A 19,372-nucleotide genomic window follows, 5' to 3' on the forward strand; every position below is an offset into this window, starting at 1 on the left:
AAGTATATTTGTCAGGCGTGACTTCAAAGCTGTTACAATTAACAGCATTCTGCATATGAGAGACAGACACAGATGTATAATACAGATAGTTTATTACATATAAGTATATATTTTTCCTTATGTATGCCACACCCCATGTCCACTTATTTCCATAACTTTATTTCAGCCATGTCAAATTTCAATTCAATATCATCTGCTGTGTTACATACCATCGATGATAAGAGTTGAGTAAATGTGTCAGGATCACACAAAACAAAGTATTTTTTAAAAAAGAAACACAAAAGAATAAATTCAACATGTTGACAATTCTACAAACACACCATCACACCATGTTCAAAAATAGAAATATACAATCATTGAATATATGTGAAACTGAACGTTCGTTTTGAAAAAGTCATGAAAAATGTTTGATCTACGTTTTCAGTGTAATGAAGTGTATCATTCTTGTATCTCTTACGATTCACATGCTGAGAGGTTAATGAAAACCTTGCTGCATGATCCAAGCATTATAATCAAGCCTCTGGATGATTAGAGAATTGAATTAATAGTCAGCACATATGAGTCCAAGCATGCAAATGATATTCAATAAATTTTGTAGTGCCTGTAGCAAAGCACTTTCACTTATTTTCTATGTAGCGTAAAGTCAAGTTTGTATCTATTTTCTTTTTTTCTTTCTAGCCTTATTGTTACATCATCTTAGTGAGCACCACACTGCTCTGGTGCATAAAGCCACATCTCAATACAAAAAACAATAACATAAACTGTAGCTTCTTTTACCTGCAGTAGTAGTGCTTGTTGTGGGATCCACTCCTCCCAGTCCAGATGCTGTTGTCTTGGAAACTGTGGCACCAAATATACTTCCTGTTCCTGTAGTTCCTGATAATCCAGCACCTAAACCACCACCTAAAGTTGTGGTACCTACAGTGAAATGATAACTTTATTTAGTCCATTCAATATGATCATTATATTGCATACCTGGTAATAAAACAATCAAAGGTTTTTCATTCGTTTAATGAACCTATTTTCAGGTATTTATCTCTATATCTCTTTGAACTCATTTGTCCAAGGGGATTTTAGAGTTCTCACTTGAGATAAGGATTGAGATAAATGATCCTGCTTCTCCCATGTTAATCAAAGGAAATCTAATTGTACAATAATTTTGTATTGCTAGTTGGTTAACTGTCTGTTGGTTGTTTGGGATTGGCTATATCATCATGAAAAGCACAATGGGGTAAACATTGGACTGTTCTTCTTACTCTTCGGTCCAAGATTTCAGCCACTGGAAACTTTTCACCAAGTACTGAACTTTTCCTGATTTTTGCAAAAGCTTAACCTTTCTGTGAGTGCTGCTATGACTGAACAGGTTTCCATCTTATAAGAAGAATACAAAAACCTGGACCAAATATCCAAATCCAAACTGATGTTTTAACTTGGGTCTCAAAATTTTTGCATTTTTCTGCTGGAACTGTCTACATTGAGCATTTTGTTGTCTCTGTTTATTTTTTCTCATATAAAAACTCCATCACGTATTTTCAAGGGAATCAAGTTTAAAAAAGAAATTCCATCACCTGTGGAAATCTTAATCAAACATTTTTTGTCCACTTTCCAGTGCTGGTTTGCAGCAGCTTGGTGATTTCAACACAAATTTATTTCAACAATGCAGGATACATCTTGCACAAACTCTGAGTTTCAAATAATTCTTCAGTATATTAAAAACTAATGATGAATTAATACAGCAATATCTTCCAATGTGTATCGAGCATCTTTGTCAAATGCATTCTTCACAGCAGCAACTTCCTTCGCACCAATCACAGACAATGGTCTTCCAGAAGGTGGGTCATCTTCAATGGATTTGTAACCATCTTTAAAATGATGAAACCACATTAAAATTGTAGGATATGACATTCAATTGCTGGCCTTGATATCAATCAGAAAGTTCCTTATGGCATCTAGATTTTACAGTATGTTGTTTCCATAGTAGCAGAATTGTCCTCTGAGGACATTTTTATGTCCTCATCATTTACCTATGCTATATCACACGTGCATTTACCTGCACATGTACAGCATAATGTACATGCAGCTGCGGATCATTTTAAAGAACTTTATTTTGCCTATCTGTCTGCATTAATTTATTGGCAAGTTCAAGATATAAAAACGTTATATCTTAATATTCTGAACTTTTCAAATACCCTTTTGTAAAATACCTTGAGAATCTACAATACTAATTATTTTAAAGCTTATTGTTTGTTCTTTTTGCAAAGGGTCAAAGTAACTGTTTGGATGTCACAGCTTCTGGCAGAAGGATATTAGTAAGTGCCATGTAAAGTTCTCACTGGTGTTGAATGTCTAATGATAAAAAATATCTGCATTGTATTTTTAATTAAAAAAAGCTTGATTCATACATTTCATTCTGCTTTATGAGGACCAAAGGGAAAAAAATATTATCACCTGCTTAAAGTTAACCCTTTACCTCATGCAAGCATCTTTGGACGCCTCTACTACATTTGCATGGAAGCGCCTTTTGACGCCTGCTGTAAACATCAGCCTTTTTGAGCTGGTTTTCGTAGCACCACCTTCGGGGAAACCCCCCCATTAGATACTACCTTCATTTTTGCGAATGACAATTACGTCAGATCATGTGGTCGCTATTTATGCACTGGTCAATATCTGCTATTTAAAGAAACCGGGTCGTAATCTCTACTCTCCAAAATGGCGGCTGCAGATTTCATTCAGTTCGTATGAAGTTTTCACGATTAGAATCACAGCCATGAAAGATTCAATAACTTAGGTAAAGGCTCTGATATTAATGTAGGCAGCAATTAGTTTTTATAAATTATCAAATTCAGATGACGTAAAGATGTAGACGCAGACGAAAACCATGTAAATTTCGAGTATCGGAAATGGCAGCTACGGTTGGTCACGCGGCCTCACTGACATGACGGTGAATGAGTTCTCTCTTGATTTTAAAGCACATATAAAATTCTTCCATGAAAAATAATTACACAGCTATAAGAATCAGACTTTACTCTTAAATTATTCCACATATAATAGATGTGTACCAAAAATGTAGCATGGTTAAAATTGCTGTTAAATGTAACATACACTACATTGCTTAACAGTTCTCAGGCAGGCCTATGCGTATGCTGTCGACTAGGTAACAGGTGTTCTATTTATAGCATGCTGCACTTTGTCACTATGCTCTATGAGGTAAATGATTAAGCATTGTTCTCACTCCTATTTTACAGTTCCTGATTTTCTGACAAAGCCCAACACACAGCTCAAATATCAACAGGTTTCAAGTAATTGCATAAAAAATGTTCAAAAAACTTAAACATACTCTTGATCAACCATCTTAAATAAACAAGTTCACAATCAAGCAACTGAAACAAACATGAGCCTGAAAAACCAACAAGTTCTCAAATGAGCAAAATAAACAAATACAATCTCAATCAAACAAGCATGCTCTTGATCAAAAAACTTCAAGAAGCATAATCTCGATGGACCTTCATTAACAAACATGCTCTTGCTGGCACTGAAATTGGCATGATGTGTGTCCCTTCATGGTGAAGTAAACAAAAGAAGCCAGAAGAAAACCACTGACCTAGGATAGGCAAACCACATCCCTTTCACATGTCTAAACTAGATCTTACACCTGAGTGATACTGCAGCATTATCCAGGCCCACCAATAATAATGATAATGGCGACAATTTTAAGAAGCATGAAATGTTGGACAAATAGAAGCAAATTTCAATATACAATATTTACAGAAAAGAAATGTCAAATCCTTTTTGTGTGCTAAATTATAATTTATAACTATCTCCTTATCATAAAGTATAAACATAAACATATATATATACCAACATGTTAGCCAATTCTGCGCATCATGTAATTCTGTGCAATTATAAATCATTTCTGTAAACATTGGATCAAGTGTTGTTTTTGGTCATAAATCAAATTTCTATCAAGAAAGAATGAACATCCTTTAATAAGGAAAGAACTATTCATAAGGTGAACACAAATATCCCACATTCCTACCCTAAATGCATGTGAAAATGTGATTTCTAAATGTCAACAGGAAGACCCACTCCATGACCTTCTTGAACTTGTAACCTAGAAAATCCTTTTAAATATTTATCTTTTAGAATCATACAAATAAATACATTATTTAAAAAATGGAAATTTTTACTTTAAAACAATACTTCATCTTAATCCAAGTTTCTAATTTTGTAAGCAGTTGTCCCACACTTACATATCATCTGCTATCCAACTTTTCAACTTGCACTCAAACAGGATTCTCAAGAAATTCGACTGCGTATAGTTTTTTCTAAGTTCTTCAGTAATTTTTTTACCCAAAAACAAAACATTGTAAACACATTACAACCTATTCGTTGTTGTTTCTCTTTAACATAATAGCTTATTTTTTTTAATATAAAATGTTGAACTTTACTATGTTTTTACAAGATCAATTTAGTTGGCTTAATATCTCTTGCCATTTATTGCCACTGTTACAATGAATTGTGTAAAACCAACTGTAAACCTGACCTAACTTCTTGACTAAAATGATGACAGTCCACAGAAATGTATTTCATTTCCATAGTACAATGCATAACATTACATCTTTTGAAAGCTATACTCAGAATAGGCAGACATATCTCGAGTCATGATAACAGAGGGGCAGTATCCCGTTTATCCAAAATGATATTTTTATGAACAGAATATTCTGGGGACAACTGCCTCTTTTCAACAAGTAAGCAATTCAGTATTTTACTTTTAGCAGTTAGTCAAATTCAGTATGCGTTTTGCATCAATATTGTTGACAGAAACCTTATGTGTGTAGAGATGTCCGACAGCAGTGTGTGTGAGAATGTATGTATGTATGTATTTATGTATATACATATATTCACACACACACACACACACACACACACACAGCATTTCCAGGAACAAATACAAAGATAAATAAAGAAATTTAATTTGTTTATCTCAAGAATGTGTTGTGTCATGCAAAGGTTTATGGAAAAAATTACCTCCTAAACGTTTTAAAAAATGTGATAAGAAAATTGAAACAAAGTATTTAAATGGTTTAAAATCTAATCAGGTAATCTGCTTATGTCTATGATAAAGTGTATAAAATATCATGGTTATATGATAGATAGCTTTGGCAATACTACACTAAAGATTCATACACTAAAGATTCATGCTCTACTAACAGAGGCCATTTGCAAACTTTAATGTCAGAGGAGAGGCAGAACAGAAAATAAACTTTGCATGAAAAACACCTGAACTATAGTAAACTCAGTATACCCAAATATGATTTAAGCATTACTTGGTTGCACTTGATGAAAAATGAAATCCCTTAAAATGTAAGATTTACATGAATTTCCTGAATTTTTATCTTAGAAGACTTATCTGGAAACAAATGAGAGCTGCATTAATATTCAATACATTGCTCCTCTTCAGAGTTTACAGATTTAATTGTTTTCAGTCAAATGCATTAACATAAAAATATATGTGCATTTGCCAGTATTTCCCTCATCCCTTGGGATGAACACTTGGGATGATTTATTATAAAGGCTAAGCAAATTTATTATTTCAACCAACTCACTTGCACGTTTTACTGTAGGGTCAAAGACACATTCACAGATGATTTGGGATATTTCTTTTAAAGGTTTCTATTAGCTTCTATTTTCTTAATCCCATAAGGAGTCCTTTAATACTTGGAATGAATAATTTGCTTATGTTACCTGAACCAATTAATGGATTCTTTTCTGTATACTCATTAATGGAAATTCATTTAGCAACACACTCATTTTAACCCTTTTGACTTTGGAAGCAAACCAACAATGTTTACAGCAATCATTTGAGCATGGGTTCAACAGGAAGAACTCTGGCCTTCTTATATTGAACCCCTGTAGCCACAGATCCAGTTGAAGAACTCTGCATAGAATCACTAGCTTTTCAATCAGTTTTGATGTGAAACTTTACTTAGCAATTAAACTGTTGTTTCTCGGGCAGGAATATACCAGGTTTTCTTGGAATAAAAACAAAACAAAAAAATTGTTCATAAAAATCAGAAAGAAAACATTTGTAATAGTTTCATGACATTTCCTGAAAAATAAATACAACTAATCATTCCCATCAATTTGTCCCAATGCAGATATCATATCAATTTGGGAACAATTTTCTAAAGTTACACAGTATAACACAAAACCCGTGTCACATACTCCAACTGTGATTGAGAGTTTTAACACAGCAGTTTCTCAAGGCACCTTTCCTAACATGCTGTAACATATATCTTAAGTGTCACATTTGAACTTAGGTATATTTTTTTAAAAACTGGTACTACTTTTTAGCCATGTTATATTCTTGCAATGGATTTGTTTGTATTCTGTTTCTGTTACTTTTATTGCACTGAAAGTATCTGCCCACAGAATCATGTTTCTTTTGTTTTTGGAACTAGATTAAAAATCCCAGATATTTTACAGTATGGATTGTAATATATCATGACCTTACTTTTCTTCAATTATCATGGGCCAAGTGACTCCCATTCAAAGGGCCAAGTGACTCCCATTCAAGACAAAAATGGATTTCAGATGAGCTTAGAGGATGTGGTTGGAGAGCAGCAAACCAATGTTCTCCCTTCTGCTGTCACAGTGGGGGCATAAAAAACAAAGAATGCAAGTTTATTCAGACAGAGAGTAGACATCACATGATTGAAACATATACCAGACTTATTACACCTGTGCTGCCATTTATGACATGCATGCCAGACAAACTCACTCCATAAAAACAGAAGCAATCTTTGTGACTGAAAAAAGTTTATTACCTGTAAGTCCAAAAGGTTTGGCACCCATGCTGATCCCAAACCCTGACTGTGGTGTATTGCTGGTTGTTGAAGTTCCAAGTCCACCAAGAGTCAACCCTGTAGATGATGCTGTAGTTGTCCCAGTTGACAGACTAGTGCCTCCCAACACAAAATTTCCTGCTGTTGTGCTGGCTGTGTTGGTAGTTCCAAACAGGCCTTTAAATTATTTTTTTTAAATAAAAATAAGTGAAAACAAAAGGATAAAGTTAAGTCTATCATACTTTAACACTTTCCCACATAATAACTACCATAAAGCTACAGCTCAGTGTACCTGCCTCTTGCTACATTGTACAATGTGCTGTAAATAGGTAAGCAAGGCAAAACCAGACAGCATCCCATTACAAGCAACTGAGGACAACTGCACACTGGTGTGTATATATGCTTTCACATTCAATATTTAGTACTTATTGTTTCTTTCTAAAGTGTAAAATAATAAACAACAACGTGACATTCATAATTACATTAAGTTAGTGTGCTATAAATTTATATCATTCAATTTTCAGCTTCAAATCACAGTGATTGCATTTCTGAGGAATTAATGATTCATCTAATATGCACTCCATTATATGATGATGTCCCTGAAACTAACAGAAATCATATTTTACTAGAGGGGTTATCCCCATCAGGTGGTACTATAAGCAGGCAATGGGAGTTGTTTACCAGGAGTATCCCAAAGCATGTGTATCAATATAAGTCAGTCCTGTCCAAATGCACCCACATTTAAATGCATCAGCTATGTAAAATAATCATGCTTCATGCTCTCACTGAATGGGATTGGGCACATGTACATGGGAAAGGGTTCTGCAAACATTTACCATGATGAACATTTCTGCAATCAAGTACACTCCCACTAAAATGTTTATTTTCTGCATATCTTAATATTGCCAAAAAGTACATTAGCTTTCTTTTAAACAAATTTCACAATCGAATCTTTATTAAAGTCAGGAAAATTTTATGTTAGTGAAATAATATATAAATACTGCCACAGTATTTGTATTAAAACACAAACTGTTGGTGCCACAACCAGTCTGTATTCTTGAAGCTAAAGCGTCACAGAGCTGTAAGAAAGCCCATTTCCCTGTAAGAAATGTAACTTCTATGTCTCGCTGTATGCTGACAGTGGAAAAATTAAAAAAAGCACAAAGATGTTTGGACATTATCAAGGACAAATGATATTAAAAATGATTAAGGATTTGTAATCACCTAAAATAATATGTTTTAAAATTATAACATAACAGCTGTCAATATTTTTAAAAATAAGAGGATCAAACAAACATTAATATAAAACAAAGGAGGCATTTAAAAATAAGTGTTCTTATAGGAAACAAACGATGAATCCACTATTCTGCATTTACCGTATATATTGGGACACAATAAAATAATTAATTTTTTCTTGCCCCAGAACTATGGTGAAACTTTGTTTTCACATAGGTCATACATCCCAAGCTTAAAAAACAAAATAAATTTGTGTTGAATTTGTGCCCCTCTCCCTCTACTGCACGCTGAAATAAAATAGATAAACCAAATGCTTATTTGAAAATAAAATTAAAGAAATTAACCTTGTATTATTATTATTTATTCCTCTTTTTTTTATCATGAGCATTAAAGGAAAAATATATCCACTAACTCATATATGTAGTGTAGGCATCCATACTGTAGCATGTATTGCTTATGTCATATAACACATGACACATTGTTCAGTGACGTGAAAATAAAGAAACAAATTGTGTTTGGTTGCACTCAAAGGTTTGAATATGTTATCCAAATGAAAACTGGATCCAACAAAACCACACACATGAGAGGGAAATATCAACTGATTGCTCAAAGGCATCTGCCATTCATGCATAACACAGTGTTAGGTGCAAAAAAACCAAGATTGTACAATATCCAGGTTAACCATATGACAGTATCTCGCAAATAAAAATCATTATTTGAAAATATGTTCACTCTGAGTGTAAATGACAATCTTTTTGTTAGCATGGGATAAAATTGTATTATTAAGGCAAGTTATTGCTTTGTTTACTATTTACCTGCAGACATCAATGCATGTTTGTATTATGACTACAGATGCCAAGCAAATAGAAGCCCAACTGGTGAAGAAACAACTGGCAGAGATGCAATAAGCATACTGATAGGATATAAAAAACATAGGTGATTTTATTACAAAGCAAGCAGACTTCAGAAGATGACTATAAATTCTTTCAAGTGTACCATATATATATATATATATATATATATATATATATATATATATATATATATATATATATATATATTCAGATGACACATGAAAGTCAACTTTTTTTTGGTTCCCTTTTACTGGTATTCATGGGAATTTTTGAAATAAAATGAAACAATGGAAGAATTTTAAAGTACACAATATAGTGCTTCATGCATGGACACTGATGACCAAGTATCACCCAGAAGAATTGGAGAAACTAAAATCATTGGATGAATTCGTGAAAGTGAAGATGATTTTGCCAACAATATCATCATTAACATAGATGAAATTCCAGTATACTTTGATCTCATTCCTGAATAGACAGTCAATAAGATGGGGGGTTAAAAATGTGAGAATTAGCATGACTGGTGCAGACTTTTTTTTAAAAAACCCAACTTTAGTCCGTGCAGTTTCTGCTTCAGGAGATTTGTTGCCTAAAATGGTAATTTTCCATAGCATGTATTCATGCACCAAAAGGATGAATCGTATATGTGCAGGAGAAGGGTTGGGTTTATGAGATGATGATGTAGCAGTTTACGAGTTTTATCTCAAGTATACAGCTTTTTCTTTTTTTTAAATATAATTTATGTTTGAGCTCATTTTCCGATATGTAATTTTCGAATGATTTAAAAGGTGCATGAAAACTAACAACTCTAAAACATAATGTGTCCCAGAACATACAGTGCACAAAAAACCTACTTAAAAGATTAATTTATGGTGTCCCAACAAACACAGTGCCTCAACATATACAGTAAATATTAAATCGATGTTAAGAATTTTTAAGTATTAGCATTTGCAACCAACATTGTCCTGATGCACTCTTAAACCCATCAAGTATAAATCGAAAAAGCTAGATGTGTTCACAGAACACAGATGTTGCACTACAATACAAAACTTAACTAGATGTAAATAGGGACAGATAAGAGGTACACTCCATTCAAATTAGTTTTAGTCTTGCTTACTAGATGAAAACTTTTGCCATTAAAAACATGAGAGGCAAACAGTTCATCCATGTGACTGATTGAGTTTTGAGCTGCTGTCTCTGTGTCTTGGCCTTTGTATTCTATACACAAATTATTTTTATTTGTCAAATGAGTCAGTATCATGGTGTCATATCAAAGTCATGATTTACAAGATCAGAATTATTGTGTTGGTTGGATGAAAATTTTGCTGGTTTCACAATGAATGAAAGGCTTACCAGTTGATGGTTGTGTCATAGTTGATCCTAAACCAAAGCCTAATGAAGGTTTGGTTGTTGCTGTGCTTAGCCCTAGTGTTAGTGTACCAGTGCTTGGAGTTGTTCCAAAGCTGAAACCGCCCTGACCACCAGATGCTGCCGTTGATGTTCCAAAACCAAAACCACCTGATGTTCCTGCAGCAGTATTACTTGGACCTCCAAAGGCGAACCCTCCTACTTAGAAAAAAATATGATCAAGTTACACCCTTAAGAGTATACTGGTCATATAATACTGAACATAAACCAACCAAAATCAGTGGAAGCATGTGAAAAGATGATGTTGTCTGCCTAGGTACAATCTGAATAAACCCTTGTGCAACTTAAAAATTAAATTCTATGAACATATCCTCTCCAATATTCACACATGATATAAGTTCAGTACTCATCTGCAGGAACTAAAAGCAGGGCTACAACACTAATGATTTTTTCCTCATGGGTACTCAATGATAAATTTCTCATTTTCCATATATAATGTTTATGAAGAAATGCCAGAAATTTCAATCTGTGTATAGCAAATAATGATAATACTTATCAACATGCTAATAAAGATAACCACACAATATGCTTTTTTTGTCAAGATGTACTCTTCCTCCCCTTACAGCTTTTTGCTTTACTCACTTATTCACTATAAACCAACAAGCAAATAAAGCGGCATTTTCAATCTTTAATCATTTTCTATGACTTTTCCATTACTTTCCAGTAAAAATTATTTTCATTACAGTGGGAACCTTGTGACTGAAAATCCCAAGATAATTCATCATATGTGGTGGCTTTCAAAAGCAAATGAAATTGACAATGTCTATCGATCAATAGTTTCCACTGAAGGAATGCATGCCATGATGTCACTTGTGAACAAGCCAGTGGCAGGTGTTATGGCAATACATTCTAGCACCAAGCAACACTTTCCAGATATCACTATATCTATAGCATTTCAATTACTGGATTCTGTAGATTTTCAGAAATGTGTCTGAATGAACAAAGTTATGTATATTTAATTTAACTGTTAGTTTGTTAGATTTTTTTTTCCATTACATGCTACTGTAATGTAATACTGTTTACTGGATTTGACATAGTCCAGAATTTTTTAAATTTTATTTCGTTGATGTAAACAGCTAATAGACTGAAACATTGCAACTGTTGCTGACCTTGTGCCAAAGTCAGTGACAGTTTTGGTAAACAACTTTTTTTTACTTCTTTAATTATCTTTCTCTGAATAAAAATCAGTAAGTTAAGTCAAGGTCATACCTGACCTGTGTCATCAAGCATGTGTCAATTGGTAAACAAACTTCTATTTGTTTCCTGAAGGATGAACTTTTGACCCCCATCCAGGAATTTGTTTTGCATTTTAGGTGTATAACTGATGTTCTGATAAAAGTTCTATCAGTCGTGCCTTAACATCTGACATGTTAAGTTGTATTATGTTGTGACCAGTTTGGGGTGAAATCTATTTTTCTTCAAATTTACTGAATTCAAGTGATTGTTTTCCCTGGCAATACATAAGTGCTCTGATAATTCTTGGACAAAGACATTTCCTTCCATATTAAATTTCATCCGGATTTGAACTGAAAGTCACTTAGAACTTTTCATTGATAGGACTTGATTTTAATTCTTGGATTACAATTTGGATTTAATTTGGAAAACTGTAAATTCTTTTTTCTCACTTTTCACTTTGTTATCTAGGGAAATAAATTATTTGTTAAATTTTACAAATCTTGTTGTCTTCACTCTTTACTATTACCTATTTTAAAAGCACAGACTCACAACAACAACCAAAAGGGCTCAGGAGATTAATAAGCTTTGTGAAAACTACAATTAACAGACAGCAGACAAGATTCCACTTCCAATCAATTTTTCTTCTGTTCTCAAGATCACAATAATTATCCTGAGATTGTCTGCAGCAAAACTATTAATTATTAATGGAGCTGAACATGCAAACACAATTCTCCAATGTGGCAAAATTCAGTCTGCCGGCGTTCTCCTAATATCAACCTCATCAACAAAAAAATAAGTATTCAATTAACAATGACACACTTAATCACCTTCCCAATCTAATCCAGTCATTGCCATCAGGACATGGAAAGGATATTTCCAGTGACAGCTCAATACAATGAGTGAGAAAGGATTTGCAAAAGACATGAACACAATGATGAATATTGAACATGATGATCACAATACATTAAAAAAGCAAAGCACTGATTATCAAAGAGCACTGTAAATGTAAGCATTGAAGGGCCTATGAAAGCATGCGTTTCCACAGGAATAATAAAAACTATAAAAACAACACAATTATGGACTTTTTAGTACAAGTAAAAAAAGAAAAAATACATCTTTCAAATATCACAACATATCACTTACATTTTTTCCTTACAGCATATAAAATATGTACCATTTCTGCACTAACTGCTCAAGTTTTAAACTACTCTGAGTAGTGATTACAAATTCCAGCTTTTCCATTCAAAATGTGATATTTTACTTTGTTTATGGATTTATTAATTTATTGGGTGCAGAGGTATTTCAGTTGGTAGAGCAATGAATTTGTAATATATGGGTTGTGAGTTTGATACATGAACTGGCTAGCTTAGGTTGGTTGCTTTGATATGTCTTTGAGAAAGGCACTTAGCTCCCATTTCTTTGGTATGATATATAGCCAATACTATTAAAAGTGCAGTTAAATCAAAACACATAAAAATTAAAACTTTTCCCTGACACACACACAAGACAATCAAGAGTGTTCCTCATAAAGTTTTGAAGATGTAGTGGTAAACATATAAACAGTCTGGCCTTCTACCTGCCAAAGAGCAAAGAATCCAAGTTTGCAATCTCTAGATTCCATTTTATGTGATTATCCATCCACTGAGGCCCTATAAAAGGTGTGGCCTCTCATTACTGTTTTGGTGCTAGGTAAGATGACCTTATAACAATACTGCCTCTCTTGAACTGGGACGAAATAGAATCCTTAACAGTTTTTCATATGCATTCTGAGATGGGATGAAGTGTTTATCAAAGAAATTGTTCTTTGAAAATTGTCAAGGCAGTCTTGATAAGTCAATTTTGTTAATTGACAGACTCTTTAAAAGGTATAATGGCACAATGAATGTGTATTGGGAACATGAATTAAAAGTGCAGTGAGGTGAGCAAGGTGAAGGGGTAATAGTGTAGCTGACAGAAATGTGTTGGTTACCAGTGTTGCATATTGTGTGTAGGATTGCAGGTTACCAACAATTTATAGGAATATGTCCCCCAAATCATACTCCCTGTGCATCTTTTGACATGTTTTTGTTACTATTATAATACAAAAAATTATCTCTCTCTCTAAAATTCTGCATGTCGCTGACAACTGGGGCACAGTGTCCCTTGTCCATGGCATTTTATGTGTAACAGTGGGCTACCACTATGGTTCACTGGCCTTGAGATGACACTTCTATCTTAAATACCTGAAGTGGTAGTAGTGGCTGCTGGTTTGGCTCCAAAGTTAAATCTGGAAAATAAAAAATAGCTAATGTGGATTTTTGTTTAAAAATTTCCAATAATGACTGTCAACAAAATCAAATACTGAATGACATCATTATATTGAATCAAACGGAATGCATTTTTTTATTTTTTTGTATAAAAAAAAAAAACCAACTAGATATGTGTCTCCACTGCTGAAGAAAAATGTCTAAATTCACAAAATTCAAAGTGAAAACACATTTAAAAATTACTATTATGGAATGAAAATCTAATCATGTCTTATACAAATTTTCAGAATAAGTCATTTGTTTACCACACATGATTTTGGATAAATTGTTCTAACAAGGTGTTTGTCAAAAGTCCATAAAATTAAAAAATTGTGTACAAATTGAAAAACTGCAGTAATGACCTGAAAATCCATTCAGGTCATCTGCATGTAGATAAAAAAGCAAATGAAGTTTTCTTCATCTGCCTCAAGCGGTTTTTTCTTAACTGAGCTAACCAAGATTTTGTCAAAAAATGTCTAACTCTAGAAGTTCAAATATGTATTTAAAAATCATTGTTGGGAAAATTGCTGTAATGGCCTCAAAATCTTGTCCAATCATCTACTCATGAGCATGTTAAAGGGAGATCTCACTTGTTCTTAGGACTCAAAGAATGAAGCTTTCTGTCAAGACAAACTGAAGTTCACAAGGAGGTTGAAGATTCTTCCTTCTGTCATATATCCTCCCTAGTTATATGATGTCAAAACGTGTCTGAAATCATGGTATGGTAGTCCTTCATGGTATTGCCAGTTCACTTCACCTGCTTACAGAGCACTGGAGGAAGTGTGCTGACTGTGGAAATGAGGCACTACTAGAAGAAAACTTCGTACTTCCACTTATAGGCTTACAAAAGCAGTGGGTCTTCTCGCCATTGCAAATTCCATTTAACATATACTCTGTTAATTGTTTCTCTTTGTGGAGTGGCCAAGCATGCATTTTCAACATCACAAGCTGCAGATGGAAAAGCTTCATTTGCAACTTTTTTTTAAGCAAGTAGGGAAAGGACAGGATCTTCCCAAGAATCACTGCTGCTAAGTTAAACAGGTCATCCAACCATGACCTGTCCAAATTTAGAATAGCAAATAGTATTAGATGGCACTCAAATTCCCTTGCTTTTTGTAAGACTGTGGGAGTGGTTGGAGGAAACAAGTGTGCATCAAGGCCACTCTGATTCTGGTGAAGAAAATTGACTGGCTTTTTTCAGATCTGGGAGTGGAGAGAGTTTTGCATTCCACCTCATCACAAATGGGGTTCATGAGAGGTTGGCATCAATGGGTGAAGCTTTGACTGAAGACCAATGGGTGAATGAACTATTCAATGTGAAGCAACTCATTCCTTCAGGACACCATTAAGACACAGTTATAAAGTCCATCTCAAGTTTTACTTGCACTTATTATATGGCTTCATATCTGTATTTTTAAAACGCAGTTTTGAAAATTTATCACTGGCTCAATTTTTGTATCTACTGTTAAGACTCTATGCTTTTAAAGTAACAGAAAAGCATGAAAACCAAAAAGTTTTTTAAAATTCAACAAATAACTCATTATTGTCTTTTTTAAACATTCAACCCAATGCAAAATATGAAACTTTATTGTCCCAATTATATCAGAGACCCTTTTCGGATTTCACTGCATAGATGATAATGCTATACAGTAATACCTCGAACATTCACGAGGTTAGGTTCCAGAACCAGTCGTGGATCAGGAGGAATCGCAAATGTTTTGTACGAGTCACTAAAAATGCTAATAAATGCTTATTTCAAGGGTTCACACCCTAAATTTGACCTAAATCATGCTCCCAAAGCACTTTAATTTCATTTAAAAGTTAGCTTAATACATTACCCTTAAAAAGAGAAATAAATGGTTGACATAAAAATAGAGTACAGTATCGCCTAATGGGCATTTGCCACACTAGCTTCTTTTGCACTCACATTAAGGTAAAACCAAGTAACGAATGGGACTACCGGTAAACTTAATGACTGACGTTTTCTTTGTCATTGTCAGGAAGGTAAACTAGGTAAACTTCATATGTCATAGAAGTCATATAACGAAGGTACAATTCAATAAAATAAAGAAAACATGTACGTAGAGGGTACCAATGAAAATTTCACGAATCCATGAATTCGCGAATCCATAAACGCCTATGCACGAGGTATTACTATACACATTTGCAATTATCTGGGTTACCTTTCCGTTAGAACTGTGCATTATATACTTGGTTTTGATACTATATATCATGTGATACAAAATATAAAACAATATACTTGGGTGTCGATACAATAAATACCATGATATTTAGCATTCAAGACAATACATACTATGGTATAAGAATGATGATATAATATGAATCACAATATACAACTACCCTGTCCCTTTGTCTTTGCACATATTGTCTAATCAGTAATAACTATACAATGCCTTAGTAGTGAACTGACCCCTTAAACCCAAAAGATTTCAAGACAGGAGCCTTAAATACAGTTTATTAGGTTACATTTAAGATTTTGTTGAATATTTTAGACTAAGAAACATGACTGTACAAATTGTTTTCACTGCCAGTTGTCAGGGAGAAGGTACCAACATTTCACTTACAAAATTAGGCATTTAAATAATTGTTTTCATTTACCAATGTCTACTGTTTAAGCTACAATCTGACAAATTGCAACAAATTCAAATGTATGTCAATGGAACCTGAAAATGCGTCCATTTGCTAGTATCATGTTTTCATTCTGCCAGGATAAAGACAGCACAGTAAGTATATTAATTACACATAAATTAGTGGAAGAGTGTCCATATAGGCTGCCAAGAGAGAGATGTTCCGGAAACTTTAAATAAATACTCATTCCGATGTCAATGATATCAGAACACACTATACAAAGCCGTTATTTGGATAGTAAGACATAGCACCTAACAAAATCAACATTTGCTATGTCTGACATGTAGGACTATAAGACCTCGACGCCCAAAACATAAATATCACTGTAGGACTATATTAACACCTAACTGCCATATTTAATTCAATAAAAGATCTGGGTCCATTCAGTTTATTAGCAGACTGTAGGAAGAAACTGGTCTTCATTATAAGTTCTACGCAAATAAACTCAAGAAATGGGGTTTCCCCATCTAAAAATAGACCAACTTATTGCGATTATGTGATGTTTCTTGATTTAAAAAAGAAAATGATTGTATTACATTAACATATTTACAACCAAAAGATCATTAGAATTACATTTTGTTAACAATTAATGAGTAGACGAAAAGAGAGATGAATGAAAAAGTGAAAGAATAAATCTTATTAACTGTGAATAGTAATTGTAGATAATTGGGTACACGTGCAAGAATATAGAATTTGAGAAGCAAAAACAAAATCCAAAATATTTCTTTACCAAGATAATTTCATTATCTGAAAGATTAAATTCGGATCTTACTGTGCAAACAATATACATTAGTAACAAATGAAAAAAACAAGAGTGAATACCCTGTAAAACCTCCTAAAGCCGCCATTTTCACCTAGTAATACAATTATTTCCAGCATATAATAGTTTCGTAATAGGGCCATATCAAATTTTTTTCACTTAATTCTATAATGTGACAATTTTAGATAAAGCTTTTGAAAATTAAAGATGTGTATATATTTATGAATAATATGTGCCTGACGTTGTTCTTTTTTAAATTTATGTAAAGCACAGTATTTATTCAATGCAATACTAATGATTGTCCCAGAAGCAGAGCTAGCCATTCAAATAAGCTAGATTGGTTCCATACTATACATTTAGATACCAGAGATATTGATTCCGGTAACCAGGCTACCACAGCAGTGACCTCTAGCTTGGTTACCGAACATTATTTTACAAGAACAGGTCCGCTCTTATGAATAAGATGCATTTATAGACGACCAGTCTTATTTCGTTCAGGCGGCAGGAGATGGTTCGAAAATTGGCCCCTTGAGATTTCTTAACTTAAGGCTATGGTGTGACTTTTTTCAGATACCGTTATCTTCTTGAAATTGATGTGGGGCATGTACGCCTCCTATAGTTACTTCGTGCTATGTAAGCGGTGAAATACTAATACTCTGCTAGAAAGAAAAGCTAACCACCCAATAACAGTAGACTTTCTATCACGGTGCCAGTTGTTTTTCCATAGCAGCAGAGAGGGTGAACAGACCACTTAGGGGAATGGTCACCCTTGTGTTTTGCCAAAAAAAATAGTGACCACTCATAGAGGTCAATTACCACGTCTACGATTATTGTTTGTCCCAAACAGAACCGTAGACGCCCCTCTCTGCTGCTATCAATATTGGGAATCATCATCTGAATCATGGGAATCTTCATCTGTTTCATCTTCATCTGAATCTTCGGAATTTGTTCTATGTTTCAAGTAATATTCAAGTTCTGATGGTGGTTTTTCTGTTTTTGGATTTATGTTCTTTCTGTGTTTATAATATATCATCAAACTTCTGTATTCCTCTTTTGCTGATATTAATTAAATTATCATGTTATAATAAAATGATACATCCAGAATCTCATACTGCAAGAACAGCTCGAGAACGATTAGAAGCAATTAAAAAATTTCTTCCTGTCAAAGACTCATTTATAAAAAATCTACAAGCGCAGCAAGAAGCAAAAGTTGAGTATGAAGAGGACACTAAAAAACTATTTAAACCCGTCACTGCAGCTACTGAACAAGTTACAACTGTCATCAAAGAAGATCTTCTTCCGGTATCAAAAAAAATAGCAAGAAGAACTAAACAGACGAGGGAGATTTTACGAGACCTTCCAACTGGCATAGCCGGGAAAATAGCTGCGGCTCAGCCTCCACCTGTTGGTGAGGAAATACTTGAAAAAATTGGACAACTTCGTGCTGAGATAGGTGATATGAAAGATCGTGAATCAACAAAATCAGAAGAAGGAAGAATGATTATGCTGAGCAATAAATTTACTAGTGCGGGTATCAAGTTCATAAAAGAAATTGAGGATATTAATACGTTATCAAAACTTGCAGTAGAAAGTTTTAATATAAAAGAAGAACTTTTAAGACCTGAACATAGTTCCGCTCGTATTAGTGATCCTGAAATCTGGTATAAATGGATATATCGTATATATTACAATAAAGATAGAGTTTACTCTAGTGATGAGGTATATAATGATTATCGCAGAAAAATAGACATGTATCTTGCACAAAAAGAACCAAAATCTCTCAGAACAATAAGTGAGGAAGAAGAAGAAGTATCACCCTCAAGACTATTTAAGAAAAGATCACCCTTAAGACTATTTAAGAAATCAGAAGAAGAAGGAGCTACTGGCAGTGGTCTGGGAAATAATTTTATTTGTCCTGATAATATCATCAATGACGTGTCACGGTTAGAAGTTCTCATAGGAGGAAAACGTGCCGGAAATAATTCACCAGAAATAACCAATGAAGCAGCTGATATTTGTCGGCGACTATTTCAAGGTGGTATCATGGATATTGGCGTTTTCCGAGAACTTATTGATGAGCTCGTTGATGACTAGTTGTTAGATAAATGGTAAATAAAATAAGATGATTGTGCATGATAATCA

At 33.8% G+C, this 19,372-nt stretch overlaps 1 protein-coding gene across 2 annotated transcripts in view; it reads right to left on the reverse strand.

Moving 5' to 3' along the window:
• LOC149796932 (nucleoporin p58/p45-like) overlaps positions 1-17,352 on the reverse strand; it is a 37,471-nt gene extending 20,119 nt beyond the window's left edge. The window contains exons 1-5 of one of the 2 annotated variants that reach the window (XM_089961613.1): positions 17,293-17,352; positions 13,759-13,802; positions 10,286-10,501; positions 6,828-7,022; positions 778-918 (exon numbers count right to left, since the gene is read on the reverse strand). In XM_089961613.1, the coding sequence (XP_089817739.1) occupies positions 778-918; positions 6,828-7,022; positions 10,286-10,501; positions 13,759-13,802; positions 17,293-17,318 (622 nt within the window). In that variant the 5' untranslated portion in view covers positions 17,319-17,352. The remainder of the gene's footprint in view (positions 1-777; positions 919-6,827; positions 7,023-10,285; positions 10,502-13,758; positions 13,803-17,292) is intronic. The other variant, XM_089961614.1, reaches the window with a different exon arrangement.
• Positions 17,353-19,372: the final 2,020 nt, after the last annotated feature.

This window comes from Sinohyriopsis cumingii, chromosome 6, assembly GCF_028554795.1.
Source record: "Sinohyriopsis cumingii isolate HCF-2022 chromosome 6, ASM2855479v2, whole genome shotgun sequence".
NCBI lineage: Eukaryota > Metazoa > Mollusca > Bivalvia > Unionida > Unionidae > Sinohyriopsis > Sinohyriopsis cumingii.